General features: G+C 47.8%; 1 protein-coding gene across 3 annotated transcripts in view; it reads right to left on the bottom strand.

The window, feature by feature from the left end:
* The window catches only part of LOC140405513 (vitamin D3 receptor-like), a 230297-nt gene that overhangs the window by 117511 nt on the left and 89005 nt on the right, over positions 1-23781 (bottom strand). For all 3 annotated transcript variants that reach the window (XM_072494055.1, XM_072494052.1, XM_072494053.1), the window contains one exon: positions 7772-7940. In XM_072494055.1, coding sequence (XP_072350156.1) covers positions 7772-7923 — 152 coding nt within the window. In that variant the 5' untranslated portion in view covers positions 7924-7940. The remainder of the gene's footprint in view (positions 1-7771; positions 7941-23781) is intronic.

Here is a 23781-nt window from a genome sequence, read left to right as displayed (position 1 = left end):
CGAATATGGGGAGAAGGCGAGCAGGTTGCTGGCACACCAATTGAAGAAAAGGGGAGCAGCGAGGGAAATAGGGGGAGTGAGGGATGAGGAAGGAGAGATGGAGCGGGGAGCGGAGAGAGTGAATGGAGTGTTCAAGACATTTTATAAAAAATTATATGAAGCTCAACCCCCGGATGGGAGGGAGAGAATGATGGGCTTCTTGGATCGGCTGGAATTTCCCAAGGTGGAAGAGCAGGAAAGGGTGGGACTGGGAGCACAGATCGAGGTAGAAGAAGTGGTGAAAGGAATTAGGAGCATGCAGGCGGGAAAGGCCCCGGGACCGGATGGATTCCCAGTCGAATTCTATAGAAAATATGTGGACTTGCTCGCCCCGGTATTGACGAGGACCTTTAATGAGGCAAAGGAAAGGGGACAACTGCCCCCGACTATGTCTGAAGCAACGATATCGCTTCTCTTAAAGAAGGAAAAGGACCCGCTACAATGCGGGTCCTATAGACCTATTTCCCTCCTCAATGTAGATGCCAAGATCCTGGCCAAGGTAATGGCAATGAGAATAGAGGAATGTGTCCCGGGGGTGGTCCACGAGGACCAAACTGGGTTTGTGAAGGGGAGACAGCTGAACACGAATATACGGAGGCTGTTAGGGGTAATGATGATGGCCCCACCAGAGGGGGAAACGGAGATAGTAGTGGCGATGGATGCCGAGAAAGCATTTGATAGAGTGGAGTGGGATTATTTGTGGGAGGTGTTGAGGAGATTTGGTTTTGGAGAGGGGCATGTTAGATGGGTGCAGCTGTTGTATAGGGCCCCGATGGCGAGCGTGGTCACGAATGGACGGGGATCTGCATATTTTCGGCTCCATAGAGGGACAAGGCAGGGATGCCCTCTGTCCCCATTATTGTTTGCACTGGCGATTGAGCCCCTGGCGATAGCGTTGAGGGGCTCCAAGAAGCGGAGGGGAGTACTTAGAGGAGGAGAAGAACACCGGGTATCTTTGTATGCGGACGATTTGCTACTATACGTGGCAGACCCGGCGGAGGGGATGCCAGAAATAATGCGGATACTTGGGGAGTTTGGGGATTTTTCAGGGTATAAATTGAACATGGGGAAAAGTGAGTTGTTTGTGGTGCATCCAGGGGAGCAGAGTAGAGAAATAGAGGACCTACCGTTGAGGAAGGTAACAGGGGACTTTCGTTACCTGGGGATCCAGATAGCCAAGAATTGGGGCACATTGCATCGGTTAAATTTAACGCGGTTGGTGGAACAAATGGAGGAGGATTTTAAGAGATGGGATATGGTATCCCTGTCACTGGCAGGGAGGGTGCAGGCGGTTAAGATGGTGGTCCTCCCGAGATTCCTCTTTGTGTTTCAGTGCCTCCCGGTGGTGATCACGAAGGCTTTTTTTAAAAAAGGATTGAAAAGAGCATCATGGGTTTTGTGTGGGCCGGGAAGACCCCGAGAGTGAGGAAGGGATTCTTACAGCGTAGCAGGGATGGGGGGGGGGCTGGCACTACCGAGCCTAAGTGAGTATTATTGGGCCGCTAATATTTCAATGGTGAGTAAGTGGATGGGAGAGGAGGAGGGAGCGGCGTGGAAGAGATTAGAGAGGGCGTCCTGTAGGGGGACTAGCCTACAGGCTATGGTGACAGTCCCATTGCCGTTCTCACCGAGGAACTACACCACAAGCCCGGTGGTGGTGGCTACACTGAAGATTTGGGGACAGTGGAGACGGCATAGGGGAAAGACTGGAGCCTTGGGGGGGGGGGTCCCCGATAAGAAACAACCATAGGTTTGCCCCGGGGGGAATGGATGGGGGATATGGAATGTGGCAAAGAGCAGGAATAACGCAACTGAAAGTTCTGTTTGTGGATGGGAAGTTCGCGAGTCTGGGAGTGCTGACCGAGAAATATGGGTTGCCCCAAGGGAATGCATTTAGGTATATGCAACTGAGGGCTTTTGCGAGGCAACAGGTGAGGGAATTCCCGCAGCTCCCGACACAAGAGGTGCAGGACAGAGTGATCTCAAAGACATGGGTGGGGGATGGTAAGGTGTCAGATATATATAGGGAAATGAGGGACGAAGGGGAGACTATGGTAGATGAACTAAAAGGGAAATGGGAAGAAGAGCTGGGGGAGGAGATCGAGGAGGGGCTGTGGGCAGATGCCCTAAGCAGGGTAAACTCGTCGTCCTCGTGTGCCAGGCTAAGCCTGATTCAGTTTAAGGTATTACACAGGGCGCATATGACTGGAGCACGGCTCAGTAAATTTTTTGGGGTGGAGGATAGGTGTGCGAGGTGCTCGAGAAGCCCAGCGAATCATACCCATATGTTTTGGTCATGCCCGGCACTACAGGGGTTTTGGATGGGGGTGACAAAGGTGCTTTCAAAAGTAGTGGGGGTCCGGGTCGAACCAAGCTGGGGGTTGGCTATATTTGGGGTTGCACAAGAGCCGGGAGTGCAGGAGGCGAGAGAGGCCGATGTTTTGGCCTTTGCGTCCCTAGTAGCCCGGCGCAGGATATTGTTAATGTGGAAAGAAGCCAAGCCCCCGGGGGTGGAGACCTGGATAAATGACATGGCAGAGTTTATAAAGCTAGAGCGGATTAAGTTCGTTCTAAGGGGGTCGGCTCAAGGGTTCACCAGGCGGTGGCAACCATTCGTCGAATACCTCGCAGAAAGATAGATGGAATGGAAAAAAGAAGGCAGCAGCAGCAGCCCAGGATCGGGGCGGGGGGGGGGGGGGGGGGAGGAGGAACCAGAAGGACTCTCAGGGTTGTTAATATATACTGTATAATATGTATAGGTCGTTGCGACAGATAATTGTATATTCGACTGTTAAATTATATTTTTGGAGAGTGTTACTTGTGATAAGGCAGTTGCCAATTAGGGTTAGTTTTCATTTTTGTTATTTATTATTTATTCATTTTTTGTTTATAAAATAGGTCATTGTTATTTGTGTTGTTATAATATTGTGTAAAGGATGCACAATGTACTGTGTTGGTTGACCAAAAATTTTCAATATAATATTTATTAAAAAAAAAAGCATCCACATCCTTCTGGTAATGTGGTGACCAGAACTGCACGCAGTATTCCAAATGTGGCCTAACCAAAGTCCTATACAACTGTAACATGACCTGCCGACTCTTGTACTCAATACCCCGTCCGATGAAGGCAAGCATGCTGTATGCCTTCTTGACCACTCTATCGACCTGCGTTGCCACCTTCAGGGTACAATGGACCTGAACTCCCAGATCTCTCTGTACATCAATTTTCCCCAGGACTCTTCCATTGACCGTATAGTCAGCTCTTGAATTAAATCTTCCAAAATGCATCACCTTGCATTTGCCTGGATTGAACTCCATCTGCCATTTCTCTGTCCAACTCTCCAATCTATCTATATTTTGCTGTATTCTCTGACAGTCCTCCTCACTATCTGCAACTCCACCAATCTTAGTATCATTTGCAAACTTGCTAATCAGACCACCTATACCTTCGTCCAGATCATTTATGTATATCACAAACAACAGTGGTCCGAGCACGGATCCCTGTGGAACACAACTAGTCACCTTTCTCCATTTTGAGACACTCCCTTCCGCCACTACTCTCTGTCTCCTGTTGCCCAGTCAGTTCTTTATCCATCTAGCTAGTACACCCTGAACCCCATACAACTTCACTTTTTCCATCAACCTGCCATGGGAAACTTGATCAAACGCCTTACTGAAGTCCATGTACATGACATCTACAGCCCTTCCCTTATCAATTAACGTTGTCACTTCCTCAAAGAATTCTATTAGGTTTGTACGACATGACCTTCCCTGCACAAAACCATGCTGCCTATCACTGATAAGTCTATTTTCTTCCAAATGTGAATAGATCCTATCCCTCAGTATCTTCTCCAACAGTTTGCCTACCGCTGACGTCAAGCTCACAGGTCTATAATTCCCTGGATTATCCCTGCTACCCTTCTTAAACAAAGGGACAACATTAGCAATTCTCCAGTCCTCCGGGACCTCACCCGTGCTCAAGGATGCTGCAAAGATGTCTGTTAATATCAGGCACCTCTTTATGAGTTATGCAGGAAATCACCACTGGACCAGCTCTGGAGGGAATGAAATCAGAATTGCAGGATTGTTATCATGCAAGAAATTTGATGTTTGTTTTATATTTTCACAGTGAAAGTACTTTGCATCTTCCGCACTTATAATAATAACAACAATAATCTAGGGCAGCACGGTGGCGCAGGGGTTAGCCCTGCTGCCTCACGGCGCTGAGGTCCCAGGTTCGATCCCGGCTCTGGGTCACTGTCCGTGTGGAGTTTGCACATTCTCCCCCTGTCTGCGTGGGTTTCGCCCCCACAACCCAAAAGATGTGCCGGGTAGGTGGATTGGCCACGCTGAATTGCCCCTTAATTGGGAAAAATTAATTGGGTACGCTAAAATTATTAAAAAAAAAAAAATAATAATAACAATGATCTTTATTGTCACAAGTAGATTTACATTAACACTGCAATGAATTTACTGTGAAAATCCCCTAGTCGCCACATTCCGGCGCCTGTTCGGGAGAATTCAGAATGTCCAAATTCACCTAACAAGCACATCTTTGGACTGTGGGAGGAAACCGGAGCACCCGGAGGAAACCCACGCAGACACGGGGAGGTCGTGCAGACTCCGCACTGACAGTGACCCAAGCCGGGAATCGAACCTGGGACCCTGGAGCTGTGAAGCAACAGAGCTACCCGCCGTGCTACCATGCTTGCTTGTCCTTTAACTAATTTGTATAAAGGGACATATTAATGCAGATTGTTGCTTTTTGACTTTAATGATGGTTTTCCAGGGGAAGTCACAATTAAGACTTTTTCTGTTTTGCGATCTTTTTTCTCCAATTGGTATCATCATGTCAGATACCTTACCCTGATGTGAGATTGGACTGCAGTCCTCTGCCGTTGCCCTCCTGTTCCCAACTATTAAAGGAATTCACAACGGCAGCCCAGACAGAGTAACTTTCATATTGATTCACTTACTCTTCCATGAGGAACACTAAATTTGTGCTTGGCAGCTCCAAGATCAGGTGTATACTATTTGAGGATTGCAGCTACGATTCTGAATGTTACCATTCCGACAAGGCATGCTGGAAGTTATGCACTGTGCTAACTAATACCCTGTTACCTCATTACTAAGAAACACAATCAATCAGGAAAACAATGATAATTGTTTGACAGTTATTCAATGTTAGATTTACTTATCAATTTGCAGAGAACTACTGCTTTTGCAATTTCCCCAGATTAAGCCATTTAACTAGTCCAAGGCATGCATAAATTAACTATTCCTTTCTTAATGACTCAGTTTAGGGTAACAGAACTTGAAAGAGCAAGTTACTGCAAGTATGAGTTTTGTCGTAATAGCCATATATTTCCAGTACATTTTACACTGAAGGCAATAATTGTTTTCAGCAAGAATCAGGAAACTAGCCAGAGGCCTGGAATAATTACTTTGCCAACTGCACATATTCTGAAGAACTCTGTAAAAATGAGTTTGTTAAACTCAGTTAAGAGTACTGTCTTTACAGACGTACTGTTCAGAGGAAGTGTCCGGCATTACATGGGCGGCACAGTGGTTAGCACTGTTGCTTCACAGCGCCAGGGTCCCAGGTTCAATTCCCCGCTGGGTCACTGTCTGTGCGGCGTCTGCACGTTCTCCCAGTGTCTGCGTGTGTTTCCTCCGGGTGCTCCGGTTTCCCCCCACAAGTCCCGAAAGACGTGCTTGTTGGGTAATTTGGACATTCTGAATTCTCCCTCTGTGACCCGGAACAGGCGCCGGAATGTGGCAACGAGGGGATTTTCACAGTAACTTCATTGCAGTGTTAATGTAAACCTACTTGTGACAATAAAGATTGTGATTATCAGATTTTTTAACAATCTAGCTTTCTAATGGCTGGTTAATTCCAATTCAATCTTCAACACATAAAAAGAGTTCCTCTGTTGTTCAGTTAGGCAGCTCAAATGAAACATAGAGGGCGGGATTCTCCCATTCGGCGGCAGAGTGCCGCTGGGAGTACCGATTCTGGCCCCTACAGGGGGCCAGCATGGCGCTGGAGCGGTTCACACTGCTCCAGCCTCCCATTCCGGCGGGAACTGTGCACCGCGGGATCCGCGCAGGTGGAGTGGCACCGGCGTCAACGAGGACATGCGCAGTGGCCTCCCTCAACGTGCCAGCCCCGACGCAACATGGCGCGGAGGTTCAGGGGCCGCGCGTAGGAAAATAGGCCCGGGGAGCGAGAGGCCGGCCTGCCGATCGGTGGGCCCCGATCGCGGGCCAGGCCCCATCGGAGCCCGCCCCCCACCTCTGCGTGCAGAGCTCCCGCCGGCTGCGACCAGGTGTGAACGGCGCCGGAGGGACTCTGCCTTTTTAGAGCTGCCGCTTGGCCCATCCGGGCCAGAGAATCGGCAGCCCGGCTGCGTAGAGCGGCCCGCGACCGGCGCCGCGCCAAACGCGGCGGGCGCCAATTCGAGAATCGCGTGCCGCCGTCGGGGCGACGTGGCGCGGTTGAGGGGATTCTGTGGCCCGGCGCGGGGCTGGGAGAATCCCGCCCAAAACGTGAGTGCCACTTGCTGTTCTCTGTAGAATTCTTGATCTGAAACAGTAAATGCCAGCTCAGCTGAAATGTCTAAAAGCAACCTGAACCCCGATTTAGAATGGAGCTGCGAATATGGTGACAAAATCACATTCTGAAACAAGACCTTCTTCCTTTTTTACATTTTTGTAATGCATTATTTCATTAGCATTGATATTTCCCAGTTGGAATTAAATTGTTCCAGTGGTATGAAGAGAGATTGGATAGACTGGGGTTGTTTTCCTTGGAGCAGAGGAGACTGAGGGGGGACAGGATTGAGATGTATAAGATTATGAGGGGCACAGATAGAGTAGACAGGAAGAAACTTTCCCCTTGGTGGTGGGCTCAATGACCAGGGAGCAGAGATTTAAGGGAAGGGGCAGGAGGGTTAGAGGGGATGTGAGGGAAAACCTTTTCACCCAGAGGGTGGTGGGAGTCTGGAACTCAGTGCCTGAAAGGGTGGTGGAGGCAGAGACCCTCAGAACATTTAAGAAGTATTTAGATGTGCATTTGTGATGCCAAGGCAGACACGGCTAAGCGCTGGGAAATGGGATGAGAATCCTTAGGTAGCTGTTTTTGACCGGCACAGATGCAATGGGCCAAAGGGCCTTGTCTGTGCTGGAGACCTCTATGACTCTGTGGTAGTCAGTCAGCCCCCTCTGCAATCTGGAATTCACTGATCCTGAACCATATTTTGGTAAACACAGTCATCCAACATTGTTTAAAACAACCATTTTGACAGACTGAATTCAGAAGGCTCCTTATCATAGATTATCATAGAATTTACAGTGCAGAAGGAGGCCATTCGGCCCGTCGAGTCTGCACCGGCTCTTGGAAAGAGCACCCTACCCAAGCCCCCACCTCCACCCTATCCCCACAACCCAGTAACCCCACCAAACACTAAGGGCAATTTTGGACACCAAGGGCAATTTAGCATGGCCAATCCACCTAACCTGCACATCTTTGGACTGTGGGAGGAAACCGGAGCATCCGGAGGAAACCAACGGAGTCACGGGGAGAACGTGCAGACTCCGCACAGGCAGTGATCCAAGCCGGAATCAAACCTGGGACTCTGGAGCTGTGAAGCAATTGTGCTATCCACAATGATACCGTGCTGCCCCTATGACAACAGATGACTTCCATTTGCTAGGTAACAAAGTATCTTACCTGAAGAAGCCTTTACAGCCTTCACAGGTCATGGCATTGAAATGGAAACCGGTTGCTTTGTCCCCACAAACCCCACAGATCCGCGGGCAATTTCGATCAAATTCGTCATCGTCAGGCTGACATGCAGACGAACTCACTGTCATCTGTTCCATTTCTACAATTCTTGACACTGCAAACAAGAAAAATAGGCTTTTTTGAAATAAAAGAATTGATTTTAACAGTTACATCAAAATTGAATTCTAGATAAAATGTAGTCACAAGGCAGATTATCCCATACAATACCAAGCTACATCCAATACTTTGCCCGACCAGAAGGTAGTCCTCTGAAATCTCATAAAAACACAAGAAATTGGGGCGGGAGTAGATTCTATGGACCCTTGAGCCCAATCTGCTATTCAATACGATCATGGCTGATTTTCTACCTCAACTCTACTTTCCCGCCCTCTTCCTATAACTCTCGATTGCCCGAGAGACCAAAAATTGCTCGAGAGACCAAAAATCTATTCTGAGCCTTGAAATATATTAGTTGGAGCGTCCACAATTCTCTGAGGCAGAGAATTCCAAAGATTCACAAGCCTCCATCCCAAGAACCAATCTAGTGTATCGCCTCCAATGGAAGTATATCATAATGTCCAATTCACCGAACAAGCACGCGTTTCGGGACTTGTGGGAGGAAACCGGAGCACCCGGAGGAAACCCACGCAGGCACGGGGAGAATGTGGAGACTCTGCGCAGACAGTGACCCAAGCCGGGAATCGAACCGAGGACCCTGGTGCTGTGAAGCCAGTGCTAACCACTGTGCTACCATGCCGGCCAAGTGCAGTTGTTTTGAGGATCCAAGGGAGAGATAAGAGTTGAGTGAGAAGCATCAAGTGAATGCTCAAGAATTCACTGGAAGAAAACCATTTGCATGTGTGCCAGTCCCAAGCAAGGAGCCTTTGTGTCAAGCTAGTGGTAATTCTTCACTGGTTTGTGTGTCTGTAAGGATGTTTTCCCTACCATGCTATCCTCATTTCTCTATTGAGTTTGCAGTTTTGGACTGATACCCACTCAGCAAGTGTACCTTCTGCCACTGAGCATCACAACTGTCCGTAGTCGGTCAGACATTATGTACGAAATATGGCTAACAAATGTTATCCAGGTGTCCCTTATTCAGACATTTAGGCAAGGGTTATTACTTCTGCCATAGAAGGTGGATACGATTTTACCCCTGTTTGTGAACAATTATCTCTGAAACTAATGGATGGATTTGAATGAAACTTGGTGCATAGATATGGTATGTCCCAAGGACAAAGTGATTAATTTTGGCAGATCAGAATCCAACTCGGACTTTTTTCTTTTTTTTTTTATAAAAGGATCTGGTAACATTGGGAGATTGAGTGAATTGACGTTTTTAAAGAATATTGTGGGTGCTTTATTTTGAATATTGTTGAAGGTTTTAGAATGTTGCAGGCTGTCTCAACTGCTATAGTGCAATTTGTCACCGTTGTCAAAATGTATGCAGAGTTTTCAGAGCAGTTTGTTGGACGTGGATCGCCTTGAAGCCTCCTCAGCGAGATACAAGGGGCTGAATTCGCCACCGTCAGGATCCTCTGTTTTGCCGGCAGCCTGGGGGTTTCCCGATGGCATGGGGCTGCCCCACAATGGGAAACCCCACAATGGGAAACCCCATTGACCAGCTGGCGAAACGGAGAATCCCAACGGCGTGCCGCAGCAGAAATCCGGTATGGCGGGATGGAGAAACCCGCCCAAGATCTTACTAAAAAGATTTTGTTTTCAGTTTTGGGTACAGAACATCAAGCGGGCAGGGAAAAGCTTCAAGGAAGAGCTGTGTAATTGCAAAAACGTTGAGTTCACACAGCGTGGTCTAGGTACTGAGCGCCGCTTCACTTGTTAATTTATTTTGGCTCATTTTACTGCAAGTCAGTGACACAATTCCAGTTATTTAACAATTTGCATTTATATAGTGCCTTTAAAGTAGTAAAACATCATAAGGTGCTTCACAGAATTGTAATCAAACAAAATTTGGCACCAAGGGTGGGATTCTCCCTCCATTCACAGCAGCGGGTTCCCCCGTTCCACTGCAATGAATGGGAGATTTGGCTCGTGTCAAATTCTCCGTCCTCGCTCGCAGCTGTAGCGGAGCAGACTCGCAACGGAGAATCCCGGGCCACCAAGTCACATAACAAGATATTGGGACAGGTGACTAAATGCTCTGTCAAAAGTGGAAAGTGGTGCAGACAGGTTTGGGGAGTCTCAGCGCTTAAATGTTGCAGAGTTTTAATGGCAAAGGGAGATATTTTAATCAGATTGTATTTTCCCCAAGACTGAATCATTCTTCAAAACTCTGCCATCTCCCTTCCTTCGCCTGACTCCTCAAACTCCACCTGTTGCTTTCAGGCACCCTTTCTTTAGTTAGATCATGAGGGGTCATCCTGGTTTACGGCAAATATGGGGCGAAGTTCTCTGGTATCGGCGCGATGACCGCTGACCGCCGCCAAAAACGGCGCTAATCAGTCAGGCATCGCGCCGCCCCAAAGGTGCGGAATCCTCCGCATCTTGGGGGGCCGAGCCCTAACCTTGAGGGGCTAGACCGGCGCCGGACTGATTTCCGCCCCGCCAGCTGGCGGAAAAGGCCTTTGGTGCCCCGCCAGCTGGCGCGGAAATGACATTGCCGGGCGGCGCATGCGCGGGAGCGTTAGGCAACCGGCGGGGGCGGGATTCAGGCCAGCCCCCGGCGATTCTCCGACCCGGCGGGGGGGTCGGAGAATCTCACCCATGATTCTCCTTTGATTGGAGTGTGGATGTTTGCAGTTTTGTTGCTTCCCATTCATTGCGTTCTTACTCTGCTTTATTGGTTTCCCTTGCTGATGATGGTTAGCACTTCTGCCTCACAGCACCAGGGAGCCAGGTTATATCCTAACCTTGAATGACTGTCTGTGCGGAGTCTGCACGTTCTCCCCGTGTCTGCGTGGGTTTCCTCCGGGTGCTCCGGTTTCCTTCCACAGTCCAAAGATGTGCAAGTTAGGTGGATTGGCCATGATCAATAGCCTCTTGATGTGCAGGTCAGGTTATGGGGTTATGCGTGAATGGTCTCCTTCTGCACTGTAGGGATTCTAATACCACAGCTTCCATTTTCTCTTTCCTCACAGCATTCTGCCAGACTGTTCCGCTTAATCCTTGGGATACCTACTACCTAAATGCTACATCCTTACTGCTAAGATTTTAGAATGTTGCAGGTTGTCTCAGCTGCTATGGTTGTCTCAGCTGGTAATTTGTCACCGTTGTCAAAATGTATGCAGGGTTTTCAGAGCAGGTTGTTGGATGTGGATCGCCTTGAAGCCTCCTCAGTGAGATACAAGGGGCTGAATTCTCCGCCATCGGGATTCTCTGTTTTGCCGGCAGCCCGGGAGTTTCATTTACGGTCTATTCATCAGCTACTGGTAGCCAGTGGCTGTCTGTATTAGTTACTGATGTGTTGGGTGTTCTGGATCACATACAGGTCACCAACACTTGAAGTAGTGCAACACTATTTTATTAAAAGGTTAACTATTTAAACATACTTGAACTGTGGGTTAATACGATACCAGCTTTAACTAAAGACCTTTGCCTTATCCTAACCAGTTGATGCCCTCAGCAAAAGGTGAATGTCTGTGTTGCAGGCTGTGAGCTTTGTGCTCCGAGCTGGCTGCTACTCGAATGAGCGGGAACTCTCCTGTCCCTTGTCTTTATAGTGCGTGTGCTCTCACCGGTCCTCAAGGGTCATAATCTCCAGATTACTGCCCGAGCCACGTGCAAATTGGCATAGGGAGGCAAGAATAAGGGAAGTTAACACGTGGCTGAAAGAGTGGTGTGGGAACGAGGGGTTCCTTTTCATGGGACACTGGCATCAGTTTTGGGACAGGGGGCACCTATACCGTTGGGATGGTCTCCACCTGAACCAAGCTGGGACCAGTGTTCTGGCGAAAAGAGTAAATAGGGTGGTCAATAGGACTTTAAACTAAAGATTGGGGGGGGGGGAAGGGAAAGTCAGGGAACCAAGAGGGGAAGTAATCAGCGGGGAGCGTAGCTGCTTAGGAATACAAAAAAACACGAACAGACAAAACTCAAGAGTGGTTACGATTGTCCCCATCCCACAAAATATGACAGTGTATGGAAAGGCTCAGTAAACCAAGGTCCACCACACTAAGAAAACAAAAAGGGACGGTCAATAGAGAATTAAAGGTGCTATATTTAAATGCGTGCAGTGTACGGAACAAGGTAGATGAGCTTGTGGCCCAGATTGTGACTGGCAGGTATGATGTGGTAGGCATCACAGAGACATGGTTGCAGGGGGTTCAGGACTGGCATTTAAACATCCAGGGATTCACAACCTACGAAAAGACAGAGGCGGGCAGAGGGGGCGGGGTTGCCTTGTTAATTAGGAATGAAATTAAATCAATAGCACTAAACGACATAGGGTCGGATGATGTGGAGTCTGTGTGGGTAGAGTTGAGGAACCACAAAGGCAAAAAAACCATAATGGGAGTTATGTACAGGCCTCCTGAACAGTGGTCAGGACCGGGGGCACAAAATGCACCACGAAATAGAAAGTGCATGTCAGAAAGGCAAGGTCACAGTGATCATGGGGGACTTCAATATGCAGGTGGAACGGGTAAATAATGCTGCCAGTGGACCCAAGGAAAGGGAATTCATTGAATGTTTACAGGAGGGCTTTTTGGAACAGCTTGTGATGGAGCCCACGAGGGAACAGGCCATTCTGGACTTAGTGTTATGTAATGAGCCAGACTTGATTAAAGATCTTAAAGTAAGGTAGCACTTAGGAGGCAGTGATCATAATATGGTCGAAATCAATCTCCAATTTGAAAGAAAGAAGGTAGAATCAGATGTAAAGGTGTTACAGTTAAATAAAGGTAACTACAGGGGCATGAGGGAGGAACTGACGAAAATCGACTGGGAGCAGAGCCTAGTGGGAAAGACAGTAGAACAGCAATGGCAGGAGTTTCTGGGAGTAATTGAGGACACAGTACAGAGGTTCATCCCAAAGAAAAGAAAGGTTATCAGAGGGGGGATTAGGCAGCCATGGCTGACAAAGGAAGTTAGGGAATGCATCAAAGCAAAAGAGAAAGCCTATAATGTGGCAAAGAGTAGTGGGAAGTCAGAAGATTGGGAAGACTACAAAAACAAACAGAGGATAACAAAGAGAGAAAGAAGGAAAGAGAGGATCAAATATGAAGGTAGGCTAGCCAGTAACATTAGGAATGATAGTAAACGTTTCTTTAAATACATTAAAAACAAACGGGAGGCAAAAGTTGACATTGGGCCGCTCCAAAATGACGCTGGTAATTTTGTGATGGGAGGCAAGGAAATAGCTGAGGAACTGAATAAGTACTTTGCGTCAGTCTTCACAGTAGAAGACATGAGTAATATCCCAACAATTCCGGAGAGTCAGGGGGCAGAGTTGAATATGGTAGCCATCACAAAGGAGAAGGTGCTAGAGAAACTAAGGGGTCTAAAAATTGATAAATCTCCGGGCCCAGATGGGCTACATCCTAGAGTTCTAAAGGAGATAGCTGAAGAAATAGTGGAGGCATTAGTTATGATCTTTCAAAAGTCACAAGAGTCAGGGAAAGTCCCAGAGGATTGGAAAATCGCTGTTGTAACCCCCCTGTTCAAGAAGGGAACAAGGAAAAAGATGGAAAATTATAGGCCAATTAGCCTAACCTCGGTTGTTGGCAAGATTCTAGAATCCATTGTTAAGGATGATATTTCTAATTTCTTGGAAGTGCAGGGTCGGATTAGGACAAGTCAGCATGGATTTAGTAAGGGGAGGTCGTGCCTGACAAACCTGTTAGAGTTCTTTGAAGAGATAACAAATAGGTTAAACCAAGGAGAGCCAATGGATGTTATCTATTTTGACTTCCACAAGGCCTTTGATAAGGTGCCTCACGGGAGACTGCTGAGTAAAATAAGGGCCCATGGTATTCGAGGCAAGGTACTAACATGGATTGACGATTGGCTGTCAGGCAGAAGGCAGAGAGTTGGGATAAAAGGTTCTTTTTCGGAATGGCAACCGGTGATGAGTGGTGTCCCGCAGGGTTCAGTGTTGGGGCCACAGCTGTTCTCTTTATATATTAACGATCTAGATGACGGGACTGGGGGCATTCTGGCTAAGTTTGCCGATGATACAAAGATAGGTGGAGGGGCAGGTAGTATGGAGGAGGTGGGGAGGCTGCAGAAAGATTTAGACAGTTTAGGAGAGTGGTCCAAGAAATGGATGAAATTCAACGTGGGCAAGTGCGAGGTCTTGCACTTTGGAAAAAAGAATAGAGGCATGGACTATTTTCTAAACGGTGACAAAATTCATAATGCTGAAGTGCAAAGGGACTTGGGAGTCCTAGTCCAGGATTATCTAAAGGTAAACTTGCAGGTTGAGTCCGTAATTAAGAAAGCAAATGCAATGTTGTCATTCATCTCAAGAGGCTTGGAATATAAAAGCAGGGATGTACTTCTGAAGCTTTATAAAGCATTAGTTAGGCCCCATTTAGAATACTGTGAGCAATTTTGGGCCCCACACCTCAGGAAGGACATACTGGCACTGGAGCGGGTCCAGCAGAGATTCACACGGATGATCCTAGGAATGGTAGGCCTAACATACGATGAACGTCTGAGGATCCTGGGATTATATTCATTGGAGTTTAGGAGGTTGAGGGGAGATCTAATAGAAACTTACAAGATAATGAATGGCTTAGATAGGGTGGACGTAGGGAAGTTGTTTCCATTAGCAGGGGAGACTAGGACCCGGGGGCACAGCCTTAGAATAAAAGGGAGTCACTTTAGAACAGAGATGAGGAGAAATTTCTTCAGCCAGAGAGTGATGGGTCTGTGGAATTCATTGCCACAGAGGGCGGTGGAGGCCGGGACGTTGAGTGTCTTTAAGACAGAAGTTGATAAATTCTTGATTTCTCGAGGAATTAAGGGCTATGGAGAGAGAGAGCGGGTAAATGGAGTTGAAATCAGCCATGATTGAATGGTGGAGTGGACTCGATGGGCCGAATGGCCTTACTTCCGCTCCTATGTCTTATGGTGATTGGCTGCGGTGTTGTGTATGTTGATTGGTCCCACTGTGTGTCCATCAGTGTGTGTCTGCACCATGATATATTGGTGTATATTATGACAGTTACCATTTACCATCTGATGTCTTATTGTTAAACACTCACTTATTGCTGCATATAAACAGGTCCAAACTTTTTAATGTGCACCACAGGACTCGACATATTCCTTGAGACACAGGATCTGTTTAATTCCATCTGTTGTAACTGATCGTAGGAAGATCAAGGACATAGTATGAAAACTAATGTGGAAAGCACATCATATCGTGGAGTGCTAATGATCTAACTTTCACAGCATGAATAACTCATGGGGCAAAGTCCAAATGACTTGTACAGATGTACGGGGAGGGGCCTGAAGCAATCTATCTCTATTTCACATGTATTTATGACTTTCCTTCTGTCAACTGAATTTTCCCCATAGAGGCAGGAAACAGGGGTCAGGAATTCACCTCTGGTGGGAAATTGCTTAAAGACACAGTTTTTGCAGGGGTAAGCTCTTAATGCTAAGGGGACAGGGTTCCTGTCCAATTGGAGTCGGGGGGAGTCAGTGGGGGGGGGGGGGGGGGGGGGGGGGGGGGTGCAGGAACAGAGTTGGTCAGATGAAGTGTGGGAGCGATTTGGATTGCCCACAGCAGCCATCACAGAGGCTTGCTGGTTGTGCTCAGGGAGATATCTGAAGTTCATATAAAAGCCTTTACAGCACCAGAGAGAAGCAAGATGCCACAGGGAGCTGGCGGTCTGGTATCCAGGGCAGGGCAGGGTGTCCCTCACTTCATCAACCTACCTGCAATGTTGGAAGGCCGAGAAGGAGAGGACGGACGTCCTCAGCCAAAACTAAAAAAGCCTGGGTTCATATAGCTTTGATTTATTGTCACATGTATTAGTACATAGTGAAAAGTGTTGTTTCTTGCATGCTGTACAAACAATGCGTACCGTACATAGGGAAGGAAGGAGAGAGTGCAGAATATAATGTTACTGTTATAGCAACTTTGGTATTTTTTCCTGACGGGAGAAGGTGGAAGAGAGTATGACCGGGGTGCGTGGGGTCCTTAATTATGCCGGCTGCCTTTCCGAGGCAGCGGGAATTGTAGACCGAGTCAAAGGCTGGTTTGCGTGATGGACTGGGCTACATTCACGACCTTTTGTAGTTTCCTGCGGTCTTGGGCAGAGAATTAGAGAGTACGTTGGGCACAGCTTGCAAGAAATCGGCTCGCTCCGGCGCCATCTTTTTCGAGCTGCCGCTATTATTGGCAGAAGTGAGACTCGAACCCAAAAGGTTCAACAACCGCAGATTCTGGCAAGGTGTTAGTGCAACCCCTGGCCCTCCGGACAGATCTCAAGGTTTGCACCCTTTAGCAGATCCACCTCCTGAGGAACCTCAGGTACATGTTGAACGTGGAAGGAGTGTGTGTCCCGGGCGCGTACTGACCCTCACGGCTGGAGTGATGTTAAGGACCTGTCACCACTGAAACTTACAGTTCCTAATGAACAAGGGCAGATAACGTTCCCCACCAAGGACCGGCTCATTCCCTTTTGTCCATGCAGGAGAAATGGGCACAATGTCCAGGAGAGGGTTCAGACTGGGGGAGGAATGTCGCTCTTCAAATGCATCACCCCAAATGGAGCAGGCAGCGATGGAGACAGACAGGAATGGACAAGGAGGTGAAACTAGAGCTCCTGGTGAACATGCAGGACAAAGTGGTCATGAAGATTATGCATTCCATCCCATCGGATTGTAACGTAACACTGTGTCATCTCACTGCACTGCAGCAGCTTCTACTGCACTGCAGCAGCTCTGATCATTCTCTTACGGTGTCTCCCACAGGTGCAGTTGAGCAATCTGTAGTAGCTTCTCCCCATCCCTCCACAGGCTCAAAACAGCAAGAAGGAGCTGTAGAAGAACGGTTCACCAGTGCATATACATTCACCTCACTGGGTCCTTGTGCGTGTGTAGATATGGTAATATGCAGGGGGAGGTGCCAGAGGCAGAGGGAGCTGTGGTTAGTCGCTCTCAGAGGGTGGAGGGATGCTGCTGAGCTGGATATAGTTCCAGGGCCTCAAGGAGTTACTGCAAAGGAGTCTCTAACTAAGTTAGCAGCAGGAGTTGTGGTCCCACAGGGTTCCCGGAGGCAGTGCGGGATCATGGGCTGAGAATGGAGGAGTCCATCCAGCTCATGTACCACAATGGCTCAGGGCTCTGAGCACATGAGCTGCTCCACTGAGAACGGACGACCTCATAAGACTATTAGATGTAGGAGAAGATGCATCGGAAGTAGGTTTACAGCCTATTGAATCTGCTCTGCCATTCAATGAGATCATGACTGATCCGATATATTCATCCTCAACTCCACTTTCCTTCCTGCCATACCTGCATAACCCTCGATTCCCTTACTGATTTTTAATCTGTTTATCTCGGTCTTGAACACACTTTGTAACCCAATCTCTACTGCTCTCTGCGGTAAAGAATTTCAGAGGTTCACTACTCCCAGAGACAACATTCCTCCTCATCTCGGTCTGAAATGGGTGACCCCCCCTCACTCTGAGACTCTGCCCTCTGGTCCTGGACTCTCCCACAAGGGGAAACAACCTCTCAGCATCGACCCCGTCAAGCCCCCTGTGAATCCGATATGTCTCAATAAGGTCGCCTCTCATTATTCTAAACTCCAATGAGGACAGTCCCAACCTACTCAACCTCTCCTCATAACAAAATCCCTCCATACCCGGGATCGACCTGGTGAACCTTCTCTGGGCTGCTTCCAATGGCAGTATATCTTTCCTTAGATAAGGGGAACAAAACTGCTCAGTATTCCAGGTGTGGTCTAACTAGAGTCTTGTATAGTTTTAGCAGAACTTCCTTATTTTATACTCCAATCTCTTTGAAATAAAGACCATCATTCATATTCCCTATGACCTCATGTAGAATCACACATGACAGCAATTGGAGTGCGTGCAGGAATTGCGCACTTACATACAAGACATGCACGAGACATTGTGCAGCATGGACCAGTCAGTGGTGCGGAGATTTTGGGAGGAGATGCCAGCTTCTGTCCTCCTATAGGCATTTGGAGCGCAAGGCAAGTGCTGCAGAAGTCCTGGATGAGGCGGCCTCCATGGGCCCTCTGACTGAGGGAACATCTGTGCCCCAGGGCCCAGTGACAGAAGTTGCCACTGTAATACTGCAGCCTCTGGGGATGCCCCAATCTGCACCTCCTCGATGAAGATGACCATCACGTGCACCTCTGCCACAGGTTGAGACAAGTGAGCAGGTTGTCCCACCTCCTCAGACAGGGGTAGCACTGCAAAAAACGTGGCAAGAGTAGAGGCCACCATGTCAGCAGAGCACCGAGTGGTTCACTGAGGTGCATTCTTACTGGCTCTATTGTTTGCACTGTATAAATGATAACTTTAAGCCAGTCATCTGGTATTCCTTTAATTGCTGCCATGATGGGAAAAGTGGCGAGAGGTGGCGAAGGACATAATAGGACCCTCCACGGTGAGGAAAAAGCCTGTGGGAAGATGTGCTTTTCATTGGCAGCAAGTGATTAGATGCTAAAGGTTGCATCATCCATGTGTTAGCACAGGAATCTGAGACGCCCTTCCATGTCAACCCGAGTCAGGGAGGCTCAGCGGAAACGTTCCTGACACAGGAGACCACTGACATTCATGTCATCCTCCCAGCACTTTGCACCCAGAGCCGTGCCTGGTCACCTCTTCTTTGCAGCCAGGACACGTCTCTATTCAGTATTGTCTCCCTGTGCCTCCACATCCTCTTTTACCTCTTGTCCCCTGTTGAGTTGTCTCCTGCCAGAATCAAACTGCTTTCAAGAGAAACATCTCTTTGGGGGACCAACACAATGAAACAAAAGCAGACAATTCTGGACAATCCCAGCAGGTCTGACAGCATCTGTGGAGAGAGAAGGGAGCGAACGTTTCGAGTCTGGATGACTCTTTGTCAAAGCTGGAGAACTGGAAATAGGGTCAGATTTATACAGTTTGTGTGTGGGGGGGGGGGGGGGGGGGGAAAGAGTGGAGCGGTGGGTCTGGATAGAGGGTCAGCAATAGGTGGAGATTGACAAAGATGCTGTGGACAGAAAGACAAAGGGAATGTAAATGGTGGTGACAATGACGAAGAAGGGTGCTGATATTGGCACATTAAGAGATCAGAATGTGTTAATGGCAGAACAGGGGTAAGCAGCGTTTCAATGGACAACGTGGAATAGGGAATAGATGGCCCAAGTGGGGTGGGGTGAAGAGGGAAAAATAGATTAATGGAAAAAATGAAAATAAATTGATAGAAAACAATGGTGCATAGGACAAGAGAGTTCTCAGTCTGAAGGTGTTGAACTCAATGTTAAGTCCGGAAGGCTATAACGTGCCTCATTGGAAGATGAGTTGCTGTTCCTCCAGTTTGCGCTGGGCTTCACTGGAACATTGCAGCAGGCCAAGGATGGACATGTTGACATGAGAGCAGGACGGCGAGTTGAAATGGCAGTGACGGGAAGGTCTGGGTCCTGCTTGCCGACGGACCGGAGGTGTTTTGCAAAGCAGTTAACGTCTGCGTTTCGTCTCTCCAACGTAGAGTAGACCACACTGGGAGCAGTGAATGCAATAGGCCAGATTGAAGGAGATTCCTCACCTGAAAAGAGTGTTTGGATGGTGAGCAGGGAGGAATAAAGGGGCAGGTGTTGCACCTTATGCAATTGTATGGGAAGGTGCCTTGGGAAGAGGGTGAGGTGTTGGGAGTGATGGAGGAGGGAACGATCCCTGCGGAATGCTGACAGTGGGGACTGAGGGGAAGATGTGTTTGGTGGTGGTGTCACGCTGGACATGGAACTGGCGGAGGATGATCCTTTGAATGCGGAGGCTGGTGGGGTGAAAAGTGGCCCTCTATCCAGCCCTACTGCTCCTCGCCCTCCCCGCCCCCCCCCAACCCCCAACAGTATAAATCTGAAAATATTAAACATAAAACAGCGGTGAATCTGTAGAACTCTTTGCCGCAGAAGAATGTGGAAGCCAAATCGCTGAATGTCTTTAAGATAGAGATACATTGGTTCTTGATTAATAAGGGGATTAAGGGTTATGGGGAGAAGGCAGAAGAACGAGGATGAGAATTGAATGGCGGAGCAGACTCGATGGGCTGAATGACCTAATTCTACTCCTATGTCTTATGGTCTTTCACTTCGACAAAGAGTCAGCCAGACTCGATACGAAAGAGAAAATGCTGGAAAATCGCAGCAGGTCTGGCAGCATCTGTAGGGAGAGAAAAGAGCTAACGTTTTGAGTCCAATGACTCTTTGTCAAAGCTTTGAAACTCCTGTCTGTTCCTCTATTTAATGAATCCCCTGTGACTATTGCTCTTCCTTTCTTCTCTCTCTCTTCCACCCCCCCTCCTGTACAGCTGAGCCACCCGTGATGCCACAAACCTGGCTCTGACTGCGCTCGTGAAGAACCAGTGCCCTCACCAACTTCCAAAACAGAAAACCGATTTCTGAGTGGGACCCAGGGGACCCCTGCACTACCTGCCTCTTGGACTGCATGGTGGTCACCCATTCCCTCTCTGCCTCCAGGCCCCTAAGCTGTGGTGTGACCATCTCTCTGGGCATATCATCGTGGGCACCACAGGTGACTCCAGCAGCCGCTCGAGGTCTGAAACCATGTAGTCATCTCGGACACTGGTAGCGTCCATGACTTCCCTCAGCTGGGATAACATTGGGGTTGCAGTCCTTGTTGTTTTTCATCTGTTAGATTGCTTGTTGCAGCTCTCCCAGTGATAGTGATTCACCCATGGATTTACCACAGGATATCGGGTAAAGTGTCAGCTGCCAATCTTCACCCAAGATTCATCGTCATCCTTAAGAAGAGAAACACCTTCCTGTGAGAAAGGGGATTTTGTCTATTTGATCTTGGGTCTTTAGATGGCCCTGGTGGCTTCAACAAAGCTTCATGTTATGATTATTAGTATATTGTTGGATCCCTGGGGCTTTCTCCCTCAACATCCTCTTCCACCAGAAGGATAAATACAAAACTGCACAGAGGCATCCTCGATTAAAGCATTGGCACCTCTTGGAAGATCTACTGACAGTATTCAATAGAAGAAATAGAAAAATAACTTGTCGTTATATAGCTCCTTCACTGCCTGAGGGCACCTGAAAACTGTTCCCAGTTAATGTCGTACGTCTGAACTGGAGTCACTGTCGATGTAGGGAAATACTGCAGCTGATCTGCAGACAACAAAATCACACAAACAGCTCAACAAGATAATCTGTGAGGCTGGTTGAGAGATTAGTGTTTGCCAGGATCATTCCCCAGTTCCTCTTCAAATAGCATCATGGTATAACAGGTAAAAATGTTAAAGGTAGAAAGGTCAAACGACCTTTCATCAGGCTTTAGGAAGCTCGGTTTCTCTCTCCACGGACGAGTCCAGACCTGCTGAGCATTCCCAGTATTTGTTTTTTTTAAAAAAGAGAGGGAGTTTGAGCGTGGGTGGTTGTGGCGAGCGTGGGGACACGGCCAATTAAGATCGTGAGTGCCCATGCGACAGGGCGCGAGGTAGGGCGCCAAGCAGAGCACAAGAGGGCACCCGCCTGAACCAGGCGGAGCGCAAAAGTGCGTGCCCATGCCAAGAGCGCCCACACCAGAGGGATCGAGAGCACTTGCACCAGAAGGAGTGAGTGCCCGCAACAGAGGGAGTAAGAGGGCGCACACGCCAGTGGGAGCCCAAGTGCCAGAGCGAGCGCAAGAGAGTAAAATGGAGCAGGAGAACATTTGCAAGAGGGAGCACAAGGGCTCACACCCTCAACAGGGAACGCACGCAGGTCAGAGGGAGTGCGAGAACGCACGAGGAGGGAACGCATGTGCGTGGGAGGGAGAGTTATACAGTCTTGAAACGTTTACTTTGTTTCTCTTTCCACAGATGCTGCCAGACCTGCGGAGTCTTTCCAACATTTTCCGTGAATATCCTTTAAAACGTATTGAAGGGAGGGCCAGCTGAACCTGCAAGTTCAGTCATGTCCCACACTGTGGCGAGTACACCACTGGACATTAACATGAACATTCAATAAAGAGTGAACAAAAAAAACAACATTGTTTCTTCCACAAGAAGGAATTCCCAAATAACTATCAATGGTGTCACCACTGAGGAGTGCGAGTACATTTAGCTCTCTAAGTTAGTCTCAACAAATAACAATGATGGACCATGGATAAAGAGAAACCAATGTTATGTGAAATATTTAAGTGAAATTTAATTTTCAAAAACACTCGTACCACATTTGTGCTCTCAAGTCCTCTGTTAATGGCTATGGAGTTGGGCAGGAAGGAGGCTCTTTAGACCACCCATTGATGCAGCATAGTCAGCTGATGACAGGTTTCACCAATTAAAAGCTTTCCTGGCATGTGATCACACTTGTCTTCCAAGTGTGAAGATATCAGGGATGAGTGGCTTTAGTCAGGAGGAGCCACGAGAGAAAGTGGGGCTCGTTTTCATTTCAGCAGAGGATTAATTGGATATCTAATAATAATAATAATCTTTATTAGTGTCACAAGTAGGCTTATATTAACACTGCAATGAAGTTACTGTGAGAATCCCCTAGTCGCCACATTCCGGCACCTGTTCGGGTCACAGAGGGAGAATTCAGAATGTCCAATTCACCTAACAAGCACATCTTTGGACTGTGGGAGGAAACCGGAGCACCCGGAGGAAACCCACGCAGACACGGGGAGAACGTGCAGACTCCACACAGACAGTGACCCAGCCGGGGATCGAACCTGGGACCCTGGTGCTGTGAAGCCACAGTACTAACCGCTGTCCTACCGTGCTGCCCTGAGAAAGGTACACAATTTGATACGGTGAATTGGGGAAAGTGATTTCAACCAATCGTTACCATGGGCATAAATTTAAAATCACCACCAAATGTGAGGAAGTGTTTCGCAGTTTTTCTTCCTTTATGTACAGAGGGCCGTTAGGAGACCCACAGCTTTTTGCCACGAAGAGTACCTACTAAAAGTGTTTGAACAGAATATAATAAGCAAGTTTTTAAGATAAAGATAGATAGTTTTTTGAAGAATAAAGGGATTAAGGGTTATGGTGTTCGGGCCGGAAAGTGGAGCTGAGTCCACAAAAGATCAGCCATGATCTCATTGAATGGTGGAGCAGGCTCGAGGGGCCAGATGGCCTACTCCTGCTCCTAGTTCTTATGTATTTTAATAGAGGATTAAAAAATAATTTACCCTTTTGGATTTGAGCTCCAATGGAACATGTAACTGCCGCTTGACAACAATATTACCTCCAGAGGCAAAGACTACTAATTAAGATGGCTTCATTCCCTAGCCCCAGAGGAAAAGCATTACTAGCAGGCAAACTAGATAGCAATCGCCAGCATTAGCTGCCATTGTGTCAACTATTTTATTGTGGTTGCCTAGTTCAGTAATACAGACCAGCATGTGATATAAATGCGACTGGTTTACATTGAACATTGCCTGACATTCTGCTGCATACAGGTAGTAACGTCACAAACACAGCCTGCTATCTGGGTGATCACATTGCACAGTTACTTCAAACAGGTTTGCTACGTTTGAATTGCACATACGTACTCGGTGCTCGAGTCCAAATCCAGCCTGCAGTATGAGGCAGAGTAATTTCAGAATACAAGGAACTGGATCATATGAGAGAATCTGGCTCCCCGTTAAAACAGCCAGAATTCATATAAATGAGAGACAAGGACAAAATATGGAATGAAACTAATCAGGAGCTTGAAATGGTCTTTGTACGTCTCCAGTTTTGTTTCAGGTGCACAATTCCTCTGCGTTGCAACAGTCCACGTGTATGTCATCTTAAAAGATGTTATTTCAGATATAGATCGGCTAATTGTTGAAATGGGGACCCAGCTGCTTGATGCATTT

This window comes from Scyliorhinus torazame, chromosome X (genome assembly GCF_047496885.1).
Source record: "Scyliorhinus torazame isolate Kashiwa2021f chromosome X, sScyTor2.1, whole genome shotgun sequence".
In the NCBI taxonomy this organism is placed as follows: Eukaryota; Metazoa; Chordata; class Chondrichthyes; order Carcharhiniformes; family Scyliorhinidae; genus Scyliorhinus; species Scyliorhinus torazame.
Note: the sequence above shows the minus strand (reverse complement) of the source record. Positions and strands in the feature narration are given on the sequence as shown.